This window comes from Triturus cristatus, chromosome 12 (assembly GCF_964204655.1).
Source record: "Triturus cristatus chromosome 12, aTriCri1.1, whole genome shotgun sequence".
NCBI lineage: Eukaryota > Metazoa > Chordata > Amphibia > Caudata > Salamandridae > Triturus > Triturus cristatus.
The window spans coordinates 101,981,178-101,995,188 of record NC_140595.1 but is presented as its reverse complement, the minus strand read 5'-3'; the positions used below and the strand labels follow the sequence as shown (position 1 = coordinate 101,995,188).

The 14,011-nt window shown below is 42.6% G+C and overlaps 1 protein-coding gene across 5 annotated transcripts in view; it reads right to left on the bottom strand.

Moving 5' to 3' along the window:
• Positions 1 to 14,011, bottom strand: part of LOC146772742 (immunoglobulin lambda-1 light chain-like) — a 365,210-nt gene that overhangs the window by 264,838 nt on the left and 86,361 nt on the right. For 2 of the 5 annotated variants that reach the window (XM_085636774.1, XM_085636779.1), the window contains exons 1-2: positions 4,971 to 5,055; positions 4,536 to 4,855 (exon numbers count right to left, since the gene is read on the bottom strand). The exons of the other annotated variants lie outside the window; for them this stretch is intronic. In XM_085636774.1, the coding sequence (XP_085492900.1) occupies positions 4,536 to 4,855; positions 4,971 to 5,019 (369 nt within the window). In that variant the 5' untranslated portion in view covers positions 5,020 to 5,055. Of the gene's footprint in view, positions 1 to 4,535; positions 4,856 to 4,970; positions 5,056 to 14,011 lie in introns of those variants that run through there. 5 annotated transcript variants of the gene reach the window in all.

Sequence of the window (14,011 nt, the reverse complement as noted above, 5' to 3'; positions counted from 1 at the left end):
TCCATATGATGCCATTTTTGCTGAATTTGGAGCCCGGAAGATACTCCATGCACTAAAAATCAACACCAACAGCGCGATGTACCGGAGTCCTTTGCTTGCGTAATTCCGTGTAGCGAGGTAGAATATTTTTGCCACTTCCCTCTGCGCAGCGTGACTCCTCGAACTCCACCCAGGCCTATGGCAAACCCAGAATAGTTGCACATTTCAGGCATTTCATACCAAAATAAAAGGTTTTAGCCACAAAGAAAAATACCAAGTACAGTTAAGGGGGGTGGGGAATAAAGATTAAAAAAATCGGGAGTTTCATTCTATTTAACATCTGCCAAAGTTACTCCAGTGTTAAACTATCAGCCATCCCTGACTCTTCAGCCGACCACATGTTGCATTCTGGGGCTTGTGGTTTTGCCTTTAACTATTCCATTTGTGTCTCAATATTCCATCACACAGAGAGATGTTGGCTAAGAAGCCAGGCCTGGCTAAAGGTGTTGCACGTGACATGGAGCCACTTGGCAGTTAATGATACGTGGAGCATCCAAGCCATCTTTTAAGTAACTACACACCAGTCAGGCGCACACCTGCTAACAACTTCCAACTGGTTTTGAATATGTGCAGATGCCACCTTCCCAACCTTAATGTTGCACCAGTTGAGACGATTGAGACCCACCACTGAGATTGCTGCTATGCCTTGGTTAAGTTTGTAGTTATGACATCAGAGCGCTAGGCGCGCAGGGAAGCGAAAAGTAGCCATTTTGTATACGTGAGAGATATTGGAGGCCTATGACCTAACTTACCCTGACATCACTTCCTGTGATGTAATTCCGCATGTCACTGATTGCCTATGCGTATTAGTCCCCCTACTATTGTGCGCTGGTATATTTATTTAACATGATGTACTAATAAAGCTCCTCGTAAATTAAGCACATAGCGCTGTCCTTTGGTGTTAAACTGCGAAAAGAAGAAGCTATCCGTCCAGTGACTGAAATGCACACTATGTAAACATGACGCCCCAAGGCGATCCCGGCTTCTCTGCTTTACCAATATGTGTGATCTTGGATGATTAATTTACTTCTTCCTGCCTCTTAATCCCTGAGAATTACATTTGAGAGCATCTTCGAATAGTTCAGTAACCCTCTGGGAGAAGGATGATTGGGTTCATAAAGGTTTCCGAACTCATGTTTATAAGCTATTATTTCAGGCAATGTAACTACATAATATAACATACTAAAGTGAATCACTTCTGCATGAGAAAGGGATGATTTTTTTTTTTATTCTGAAGTCTATGTCATATTATACAGGAATTTTGTTACACAACTGACATTTCAAAACGTTTGATGGCTCGGCTCTTGATCTGGCTTGGCTCTCACTTTAAATTTGGTGTATTTCTCATCTCTATTCCTGGCACCTGAAAGGAAACAGTGTGCAGTTAAATACGAAATAATATGGGTTGATTATGTTGTTAAAGAATCAATAAATATAATTTATACACTTTTCTTGGCTTTCCATGAAACTTTGAGTTACTGTCTTGAGTATTTTTTTGCGGAATTGAGTTGATAAGTTTTTGTCAGGCTCTGTGTCACTGTGGCACTGGGGTAAAACTTAGCACAGTAATAATGTGCCGCGTCTGTGATCTGAGCATCTTTTATAATTAGCTGGTACTCGGTTCCGGCGCTGCTCACTGTGGCAGTGAAGTGGTCAGATGACACCCCGGGTCCATATCTAGGGTCGCTATAGAAGTGACTGTGATACAGAATGAGCTTTGAGGCTTCTCCTGGGGTCTGTCTGTAGAAATATACATATTGTTCTTCGTGCACTCCAACCTCACAGCCAATCGTTGCCCTTTGTCCAAGACTGACCTCAACCGTGGGAGATATCACAGGTTTCTGAGCCTGGACATCTGACAAGTGAGAGAGAGAAAAACAACATTTTATGGATGCATGTGGTTGACATAAGCATAATTATATGTACGTCTACCTAAAAACAGGCAAACATATTTCAGATCTTGCATACTTACAGGATGTCCACAACAGTACACAGAAGGCCAGGGTCTGCAGCAGCCTCATTCCTCCTGGTCCTGGGGCTCCTCTCTGGACCTTGAGCACAGAGATGTACAAAGGCGAAGTCTGACAAGCGTAATATATGCATCGGTCCCCCAGGGGGACCAAGAGGCAGGTATGCAAATATGAAATGCACTTAACACATCACTAGACCAAACAGGAACGTAGAAACTGACTTTATTCACAGATTATATTTAAGGTGATGCTGCCTTCGAATTGAGAATTTATATTGCTCTGTAACCAAAAATCTATTAGTTACATTTACATTTCTTTACAAGATTGTTAGTCCTGTAATCTTTAAGGATGGAGGATGTGGTACCTCAGTTGTATATTGAAAACCCCAAACCTTCCCTTAAAAATGAACATGTTGATTTTGTATAATATTGCGAATTAAATAAAATATTTCATCATTTGCATATTTGGGTATTTGTTTGGTGATTGAGGTTTTCTGTATTTATTTATATTTTTGAGTGTTGTTTTGAGGTTCAAATCATCCAAATTGCTTAAGCCAGGACCACTGTCTTCCAGTAATGACTCACTGGGGGTCCCCGAATCCTAATAATAATTCAGTGGGGGTCCTAGGATTCCAAGAATGATTAAGTCAGGATACACACAAGTCAAAAGGTTAAGAACTACTTATTTTGAGTGATTATTCTAAATTAGATGTTTGGTCGCTCTCTCCTTTCCATTCAAAGGAATGCACCTTCCGCTGACATATTTTGGCATCTTTTTTTAGGGGCATCGGCTCGAATTAGCACATGCTGTATGTCTGTCTTATTTCAGCATGCCACATCTTTCTTTGTAAACACCGACCCACAGTATTTGAAGCTAAAGGGTATTCTACCAAAGAACAATCCCTTATTTATGAAAACTGTTGCATCACTGCGTAAAAACAGCGATGCAACAGTTTTCACTGCGCCCTCCTTGCGACATGATGAATGCGTCATATTTACTGTATGATGCATCATGTTGCAAAAAGTTACAGATATGTTAGTATTTCTGACGTATCTGTAGGTGCAGTAATAACGCTTTGCTGGAGTGTGTCACAAAAGTGACGCAACTCCAGCAATGTGGCCTTTCACTTGGGGCAAGCCCCATGTGAAAGGGTCTGAGTCAGTCTTACGCCTGCTGTGAGGCAGGCGTAAGATTTTGATGAAGTGGTGTCCTAGAAGTGGCGTAGTGAAATCTGATAGATTTCACTGCACCACTTCTACGAGGCTTTTTATGTGGGAACGCCCACCCTGTATACATTATATCTGATGCAGGTATAATGTAGCGCAGGGCTTTATAAGGTGAAGCATCTGCATAGATGCGTCACTTTGTAAATAGGGCGCAACATGGCACATTTTCTACGCCACTGCTGCGTCACAAAAAGTGATGCAGCGGTGGCGTAAAAATGTCACAAGGCCTCATAAATAAGGCCCTTTGTTTTGCATTTCCAGCTTAAGTACTAAAACACTCCTGTAATAGCAAAGAACAGCTCTTTAGCATGGATTAAAGAAAGTCTCCATAGGGAGATAGTGGACCTGGGCAGGAACCCTCTTTCCCATAGACTCCATTCAACATTCAGTGCAGGGTCTGGCTTCACTGTCAAGGATCCATCTGAGAAGAAGAGCCGGAGAAGAGCCAGGAGAAAGAGATTTTGCACTTCCATTGACACGGTTGAAGACAATCCTTGGAAGTATGGACTCTTACCTCATCGTGACCAGAAGGTTCTATATGTCCTCAATCTGCATCCCGCTGTTTGTATGATTTTACCTGATTCCATTCGATGTATCACGTAAGGTTAATGCTCGAAGATAGTGTTATGTCTCTAGTGTAAAGAGGACATGTCCAGAGTCAATGAATGGTGTGATTACCCAACCCTTGAACTGCCATGTTTGAGACTGGGGTGATCCAAAAGATGTCACAGTACTAATAAATTAGAAATCAACGCATGTCAACATAAGTCTCAGCCGATTATCTTCTAGTGGTGTAGTGTCCATTTGTGATCTGCATTATCACTGCATTCCGCTGCAAAATAGTCCATGGAACGCCACAACTGGATTAAGTTCCTTTTCTATAACTTTAAAGATCAAGAATGTGAAAAAAACAAAGGCATTGATTTGTAATAATTCTCTCCTCTTCCTGTTTTAGTCCCGCCCCCTATATTGCATTCAACAAGACTAATAGAATCGCTGTTGAAAAAAATGGTTAATTCAGAAATAATCTCCTCATGTATCCGGTGCAACAGAAGGCTTTGTTTATAGTTTCTAATGTTCAGTGTTCTCTTTATTCTTCTGGAAAGCATATGAAAATATCATGCAAAGTGGGATTTATTGGCCAACAAGGAGACAATCTGGGTTAATCGTGCTGTTTGGAAATCAGTAAACAATTTACACTTTTTGTAGACTTTTTTTTCAAAAGTTCTATATACTTTTTTATTGTGAATTTGTTGAATTCAGTTCAGATGTTTTTGTCAGGCTCTGTATCACTGTGGTATCCCTTCACACCATCATACCACTTTGCACAGTAATAGTGTGCCGCGTCAGTGATCTTGGCATCTTTTACAAGAAGCTGGTACACGGTTCCAGCACTGTTTGTGGTGGCGGTGAAGTGGGCAGCTGACATCCCAGGTCCATATCTAGGGTCACTCCAGGTGTGATGGTGATAGAGAAGGAGCTGTGGGACCTCTCCTGAGACCTGCCTGTGGAATAAAACAGCATGGTTCTCCTTCACTCCAACCTCACAGCTAAGAGTGGCACTCTGTCCAAGGCTGACCTGGACAGCAGAGGGCATCACAGGTTTCTGAGCCTGGGCATCTGAAGAGAGAAAGGCAGAATTGGAACATTCTATGAATACTTGCAACACATACTAGCATACTTATACATATACCAATAAAACATGGAAGCATACATCAGACCTTGCCATACTCACATGAAGCCCAGGACAGGACATAGAATGCCAGGGTCTGCAGCAGTCTCATCCTTTCAGCAATGCTGGCGCCTTTCAGAGCTTTGCACCAAGGTTTGCACAAAAAGGTAACGTCAGGCAGGCTTAATATGTGCCACCAGTGCCCCCGGGGGCCCGGGTCAGGTATGCAAATATGAAAGGCACTCAGCCATCATGCATCACTGGACCGAAACAGGAACACGCTTCAAAGTATGAAATGATGTTCATAAAGAATCTGACTTTGGTCTCTTATTTTCTTTAAGGATTTGCTGCATTCGACAGCACAGGCTGCTGACTTTTGTCTCCAACAGCTTTTTCTTCGGTGCTGTTCCTTGAGAAGGGAACACCCAGTTAGATGGATTGTTTGTATCTTTATTTCTGTTGTATGTCAACACAAATTGTTTGCACGTTCAAATGCTAAGCAAAGTGTTGCTGATTCGAATATGTGCGTCAAACTTTGTGAACTAAAATATTTTTGTTACATTTGCATTTTTTGTCAAAGAATGCCAATATTGTAAAGATAGAGGGATGCCTGTAAACAGTCTGATGACGCTCCGGTTTAAAGGTATTTCAGATGCATTCGTTAAACTACAAAGTTTCAGAACCCTCTTCTTTAATGTTGATATTCACTAATTTGTTTAGACCAACAAACTCTTTGGAGAAACGAAATAAGCTCGCCACCTGGCAAGGATGCTGGAATAACCCCAGAGGTTTATGGGTAATGGAGAGACTCAACTAAACTCCTTGATGATCTTTCCTTCTGCCCAATATGACTGAAGCGGACATTTTAGAGAGCGGCTATTCCAGCTTACAAAATGGCGGATGCTACTTGGCAAGTAGAGCACACCATGTACATTGTAACACGTGTCGTCGAGAGGTGGTCATGCGGGGAGGGGCGCAAAAAATGATTGTCGCCAACAGCCTTGAAGCTGGCCCTGCCCAAACGGCTCATACTCCAAGTCCGGAAACTTGCTGACTTGCAATGAGTTGCGTCAGTTGATTTGGGACACTCCAGTTGCTAGGGATGAGTTGATGTTTTCTCGAGCCAGTATGGTAGGCGTGGTTTCTTTATGAACCCTTTTGTAGATCCTGCTACGTTTATTGCTATGATTAGGATATTGGTGCATTTTATAGTTAGAAGGTAAAAATGCGCACCAGGTAGGATGTATTGTGGTGGTTGAATGATTTACCGAGATTTACACCTGAGAGCTTATACTGACTACTTTTAAGAGATTGTGAGAAACCCAGTGTATTCCTGTTGTTGCTCCTCTGCCACACCTGGGTGGACTCCACAGCGCACTTACCCTTATATCAGCATTATGTTCTGAAGTCAAAGGTGCCTGCTGTCAGCTGAGACTGAGGTGACTGAGCCTGAACCCGAGTGAACCAAGGACACCGGTGCTCTGGTGAAGGAAACAAAGCATAGTCCCCTTAAAGTGCTGTTTATTTCCAGTCCCTGCATCACTTTGACAAATCAGAAACGATGAACATCTGCCGATGCCCCTGGCCTATCCCCAAAGTGACCTGAGAACAGTAAAATGTGAATCACCCAAGAATCATTTCCAAAACCATCTGATTCCAAGCAACATTCATACATTTTATCCTAACAGAAATAAGTGGTCCTCTGACATCTTTTGACACCATTTAAGTTGCCTTTGCCCCTTTGCTCCAGTTCTGAAGTCACCTGCACTGCTCTGGGGCTGTCATTGGTAGTCCGGTGGCTTTCACTAGGAGTCTGGTGGATCCTGAGTTGAGATAATGCCCCACCAGATTTCAAGATGCCTGATGCTCCCACCTTACACAGTGTGGGATCAGGAGGCCGAGTTTGACTAGGTGTGAATCCGCGTCCAGTGTAACCCTCAGACTGACGAGCTGAGGCGGGATGCGAGCCTCAGCCCGGCCGCCACTAAACCCACTGTCACAGCATTGGAGGAGCATGAAAGGCCACATCAGACCCTGTCCTTCCCCAACCCGAGTGTGACCCACTGTTGTCTTCTGCTCAGTTCTACCACCGGCTCAGAGCAGGGGGTAAAGCTGAGTGCAACTGTCCCTGGAATCAGGAATAACAGCCAAAAAAGGACCCATAAATTCTGAATCCCTATGGATATTATTAATGCCCGAAGACTTTCTCATAATTCTGGGATTCAGATGGGGGTAGATACTGACCAGAACAGTTTATTTGGGCCTGATATCTCCCTATCAAAAACCCGCCTTACTTGTAAAGAGGCCAGTATGGATCCCAGCCCTTCATTGTATTTGCCCAGTCAGTACCTCACCGCCCCTTACCCCCGGGACTGCCTGCAATGATAGTTCTGGAGTCTCCTCCATTCCTGCTGCTCTTGCTGTACACTCAACAGAATGAACCTTTCAAGTATTTACTGAGGGGCCATATATTTTGAAATTCAAGTCCTAAACGGCCTGTGACATTGGGTTTCACGGTACTTAAGGAATCGTTTGGGTGGTTTGATGCTAAGAGGATGGTTCAATGACCTGAACGCTCGTCGCTGAGAACCTGCAGTGTCCTGAAGATCATGATTCTAGTCCGGGCCTTTCCGTGCCACCCTTCCTTTCTTATGAGGTCAGTGCATTGAATACTTTACTATTACAATTGGGTAACACTAATCTCTATTGTGCACAAGGCTTAGAATTTGCAGAAGTGGTGCATGGAGTTCCACATAAAAAACATGGTACTATGATTACCTCAAGGTAAGGAAATGATCAATTTGAACTTAAAATTAGCATGAAAAGCTTGGTGGATGCTCCAAGTGTGAGCCATTTGGGAGGTTTGTACTCTTCTCTCAAAATTGCCGATCTCAGCATAGCACCTTGTGAAGTCTTAATTTGTAGTTCTGCATCCTAAGGCACTTGAAACTCGATGCTTCAGGCATGCTCACTACTGTTTTTTTGCACTCTTTCCCTGACTACGTGAAGGTGGTGCTGCTGTTATGTGGACACTCATAACTGACAAGTCTCTCTGTGGAAAATGTGTTACTTAAAGTCAGTTCTGTCATTTTAACAGACATCACGCTGTATTCTGGGACTTGAATTTTGCTGTTAACATTGTAACTTTGGGTTCAAAAACCCCAGCAGTAAAGGGCAGTTTGATATAAAGCCTGGATTAGATGAAGATATCACACATGGCAATGGGGCACCTTACACCTATGGATGTTTTGGTATGTGGCCAGCCTTGTGTCATGTTTTGACACATATCCCATGTGCACGGTGGCAGCAGTCTTTTCACGGATACCTCTCACTGCACCTTGCAATGAATGTTTAAAGCCCGGGGTATTTGGCAGTTACTACTGACTTATTAGAGCAGCGTCTTATGCATGAAAGGGTTTTGACCATCCTGTTGTTGTGGGAAAATGTGATAGTACATTTCCCCAATCAGTGAAATAATTAAACACTACTAAAAGATAAGATATGTTTTTAATATTTCCAGATTCTCTGCAGTTTGTAAAGTAATGAGAGGTGTGCTAGGTGTCCAGAACAGTGGGTTTGAAGGAGAAATTGCCTCAGAGGCATCAAGAGGCGAGACAGCAATGCCCAGCTGGCTGCCTCTCTGTCCTTGCCATCCAATCAGGTACACAAAGAGAGAGGGATGGCATGGCCAGCTTACTCCATGGACAGTAGCATTTCTGGGGTTTGGTGTAAAATATTTCTTGTGCAACTCAATATGCAGGCTCTGTTTTCTTTTAGGGGCTTTATGGTGTGCACGAATTCAAGCCATGCCGCATATATAATCACAGATCCTATATGCAAAGTGCTTTGGTCTGTGCTACTTAATAAAAACATTCCAGGTAAGTGTGATTTCTTTTTGACCTATCCATATCTGAAGCCCAAATGGTGCCAGGTGGCTGATCATGTAGATTACTCTCGAATCGGTTGCTAACCAGCCCTACTCGAGAAATGTCAGATGTATAATCGTATGTCCTCTCCCACTGTCAGCACTGCACTGAATGCTTGGGTATAAAGGTGTGGCCGGAATAAATAAATGATTGCTTAGACAGAACAGCTCATTCTGCCAAAAGTGAATCTATGTACATTCATTGGTTTTGTACAGATTGGAGAGATTAGGAGATCTGCCCAAGATCAGACTTTGGTCGGGTAGCGGAAGCTGGGATTCGAACTGAAGCTCCAGACACTCTTACTGTTAGATACTTCTTGTGATTATCACACCAAGGGGCATATTATCAAGCACGGCGTTAAAATTGTGCCCCAGGACTGCTTTGAATATTGTGTTAACAAATGTTATGAAATACAGGCTGTTCAGTGTGATTAAATACCACTGTTCATTAAGAATACTACGATTCTGTGTATAACTGTGTATGATTTTCTTGGTTCTTTAAAACACAGTAATTCATACACTGGGACCATTCTCCGTATGTACTGTTCTATACCCAGGTCCCAGTGACGCTATTTGGGTTTACCCTTCTAGGTAACTGTTATTGTGAGGCTGCACAAAACAAGCTCTGGCAGTGCCAACATATGTGTTTTATTTTTGTTGTGTCTCTTCGGACGCGTTTTTCTTGCCGAATCACATCCGGTGTGTACTGTGCATGTGGTGCAGTGTCAGAGCACCTAAACCCCAATTTAACTCGAATTGCTCTAGGCAATAAAGGTGTATTTAGCAACTTGCCTTATTTTGAGAGGTGCGTCGGTGCTTCTTAATACTGTAATGCCAGAATCTGCTCTTCAAATGTCACCTGATCCTCTCCCTTATTTGCCTGATGAACCTTACCCTGTTGCAAGGCATATTAAAAGTCCATTGACAGCAAGAGAATAAATGCCCTTTGTGTGCAACAAATACATATTTAGAGCTTGACCAGTTTTGAGGCCAATAATAGGATCTTTTCTCAAAAACTAATTTAAGTTTTCATACCTTTCTTTCTTTCTTTCTTTCTTTACTTACTTTATTCGGTTCATAATTAAAAAAACAACCATAAAAACATACACATTAAAAACAATTAGACAAATATTACAAATATTTTAAAAAACATAGATAAGAGAGAGATAGCTTATAAAAAAGTAGGACTGGGTATAAAATTCTACTCCGCGAGGCCAAGTGAGGAAAATCGTAAGCCAGACCACCTCCCGGTGAGGTTTCTCAACAGGAGCGGTCGCTACCGCTCGTTTGAGAAACCTGCCGCTCGTTTTGAGGAAGCTGCTATTCGAGCAGAAAATCTACTCAAGCGGCAGAAAAAAGCAGCCCCCTCTGGCACGCCGCTTGATGCATTTCCCACTGATTTCATAGCACGGGAGAAACTATTGGCACTAAAAATCAGCATGACTTACCGGACTCCACATGTTGCATTCTGGGGCTTGTAGTTTTGCATTTAACTATTCCGTGTGTGTATCAATATTCCAACACACAGGGAGATGTTGGCTAAGAAGCCAGGCCTGGCTAAAGGTGTCACACGTGACATGGAACCACTTAACAGTTAATGTTATTTAGAGCAGCCAAGCCATCTTTTAAGTAACTACACACGTCAGGCGCACACCTGCTCCCCCCCTTCCAAACGGCTCTGAATATGTGCAGATGCCACAATCCCACCCTTGGTGTTGCACCAATTGAAACGGTTGGGAACCACCACTGAAATTGCAGTGTCGGCTTGATTAAACTTGTAGTATTGACATCAAGTGAGGGATATTGGAGGCCTATGACCTAACCCTGACATCACTTCCTGTGATATAATTCCACATGTCGCTGATTGCCTATGCCAATTAGTTCCACTGCTATAGTGCCCCGGTATATTTATTTAACACTGTGTACTAATAAAGCTCCTCGTAAATTAAACACGAAGCTCTGTCCTTTGGTGTTAAACGGGGGAAAGCAGGAGCCATCCATGCAGTCACTGAAATGCACACAAGGTAGATATGATGGCCCAGGTCTATCCCGGCTTCTCTGCTTTACCAATTTGTGTGATCTTGGATGATTAATTTACTTTCCCCTGCCTCTTTTTTCCTTGATAAACACATTTGAGAACCGTCTTCAAATAGTTCAGAAAACCTCTGAAGGAAAGTAATGACTGACCTGTCTCTTGGTTCACTCACAGCACCTCTGTGTGGAGAAGGATGATCGGGTTCATAAAGGTTTCTAAAGGCATGTTTAGAACCTATCATTTCTAATAAATGGCAGTGAAGGGAACTATATAATGTAACATACTAAAGTGAATCATTTCTGCATGAGAAAGGGGTGCACATTTCCTAATTCATATTATACAGGACTTTTGTTGCACAACTGACATTTCAAATATTTTGAGGGCTCGGCTCTTGATGTGGCTCGGCTCTCACTATAGGTTTGGTGTATTTCTCACCTCTAATCTCAAGACCTGAAAGGACACAGTGTGCAGTTACATACGAAATAATATGGGTGGATTATGTTGTTAAACAATCAATACAATCATTTATACACTCTTCCTGGCTTTATTTGAAACTTAGAGTTACTGTCTTGAGTATATTGTTGCTGAATTGAGTTCATGGGTTTTTGTCAGGCTCTGTGTCACTGTGGCGTATGCGCTCACACTGGGGTACCACTTTCCACAGTAATAATGCGCCGCGTCTGTGATCTGAGCATCTTTTATAATTAGCTGGTACTCGGTTCCGGCGCTGTTCTTTGTGGCAGTGAAGTGGGCAGATGATATCCCGGGTCCATATCTAGGATCGCTATAGGTGTGATGGTGATCCAGAATGAGCTGTGGGGCTTCTCCTGGGGTCTGTCTGTAGAAATATACATATTGTTCTTCGTGCACCCCAACCTCACAGCCAACCGTGGCCCTTTGTCCAAGGCCGACCTCAACCGTGGGAGATATCGCAGGTTTCTGAGCCTGGGCATCTGAAGAGTGAGAGAGAGAAAAACAACATTTTATGAATATGTGCTGTATAAATAAACATAATTATATGTACGGCTGCCCAAAAACAGGCAAACATACTGCAGACATTGATAAACTTACAGGATGTCCACAGCAGGACACAGAGGACCAGGGTCTGCAGCAGCCTCATTCTTTCAGGTCCTGGGACTCCTCTCTGAACCTTGAGCGTAGAAATGTACAAACGGTGAACTCTGACAAGCTTAATATATGTATCAGTTCCCCAGAGAGACCAAGAGGCAGGGATGCAAATATAAATTGCACTTAATACATCTTTGGATCGAAACAGGAACATAGAAACAGACTATATTCACACATTTTATTTGAGGTGTTGCTGCCGGCATGCAGGAAATTGTTGCTGCCTCCAATGTGTGTGTAACATTTTTGTAACAATGTATTAATTACATGTACATTTTTTCACAAAGTTGTCCGTGTTGTAATTATTTCGGCTGCTTGTTAATGGCTAAAAACTACTCCTTTTTTAAAAGTAATATGGACAGGATTCATCAAACTACAAAGTGACAAAACCCTCTTTGGATAAAGTTGTGGATACTCAAACATTTGTGACTCAAACTCTACAGAGAACCAAAATAAACTCCCAGCAGGTGTACATGTAGTAACAACACAAGACGTTTAAGATGCCACTTCACAGAACACTACAACTTCACACTATACTAGTCCCTTTCTCTTCAAACCAGGGGTCTCTATCTGTTTGTATTTTTCAAGCTTCAGACTTGTGCAGCGATCTGTTGCCTCTGGCTGATTTTTCGGTGTATAAGTAAGACATGCCTACAGAGATATATATATAGTCAAACCATGTTAGTCAACTTTAAAATGAAATTTTGGGCTTTTATATATATATATATTTTTTATATGGCAGAGGATTTATCCCAACGCAGCCACTTTTACTCAAACATTCCATACATTACTGGACCCTTGCATAGAATCAATATACAACATATACACAAAACTCATGTCTATGTATGTTGTTTTAAATTTTAGGCATTTACGCATCCATTTTTGACAACATTTGCAATATATGTATACATGTGAACAACTTAATTTGTCGATTGGGACTCCAACTGCATTTATGTCTATGATTGTGAACTTGCCAATCGGTTGGCAAGTAACCAGCGCTAAATGAAGGTGTTGTCTATGTCTATTATCACGTGACAGAATAGTAAAAAAATGCACTCACACAAAAAAAGCTATTTGGGTATAAAAACTGTTGGCGGACTGCACTTCCGCATGTGAACAAGGATACTTTGTTATCCGAAACGCGTCGTAAGCTGTAACTGAATAAAGACCTGATTTTGCCACAAAGAAAACGGGTGTCCGTGACTCTCTCTTCGCTGTCTTGCCGAATGGGAAGCGGGAAGAGCTGGGAAAAGTGTTTTGGATTGAATAGCGGAAGTTGGCTGATTCCGCCAACGGACCCCCTCCCAGGACGAGGTAGACGCCCACAGCCACACTCGCATTTGGATCTTGTAAGGATTTTTTGGCGGCAACCCCCGATAGCAGCAATCGGACCGAAAACCGGCAGAGGTGAAGTTTGAGGCGGGGTCGGAGGACCCTTCAGCGACGCACGTACTACGGTGAGTGTCCGGTGATCCTGCATTCGGTTGGGAGGTGTGGCCAGGCAACGCCAACTCCACGAACGGAGTTGGACGTATACAACAGCTAAACATGTCAGCGGAAGCTGTTCGAATTCGGGAGGCAGCAGCAGAGGAATTATTTAATCAAGCACCCAATATCACAGTATTGGGTAACAACACGCAAAATACTAATAGTACCAAAACGGATGATACTGCAAAGACATTGTTGAAACGTCTGGAAAAGTGTATGAGATCAGAGATTACAAAATGGTGGGAGAACAAGTCACTCGCAAAATATGAAGAAGCAGGGCGGGTACCTCGGGGGCTCAGAATACTTTTGGCTCCCAGCTATGAAAGCCCGGACCCAGCAATGTTGAAGGAATGGGGCAAAAGCAATCTTGAGGCCTCAATGAATTTGGTCCGCATTCTTATTAAATATGCTGAGTCTGATCGGGTAAAAATAATGAAGGAGATCGATGATATTAATGAAATGCTGGCAAAACGTGAGCCTGATGATTATATAACTAAAACAAGACAAGAAATACAAGAACGTCTAGTAAAG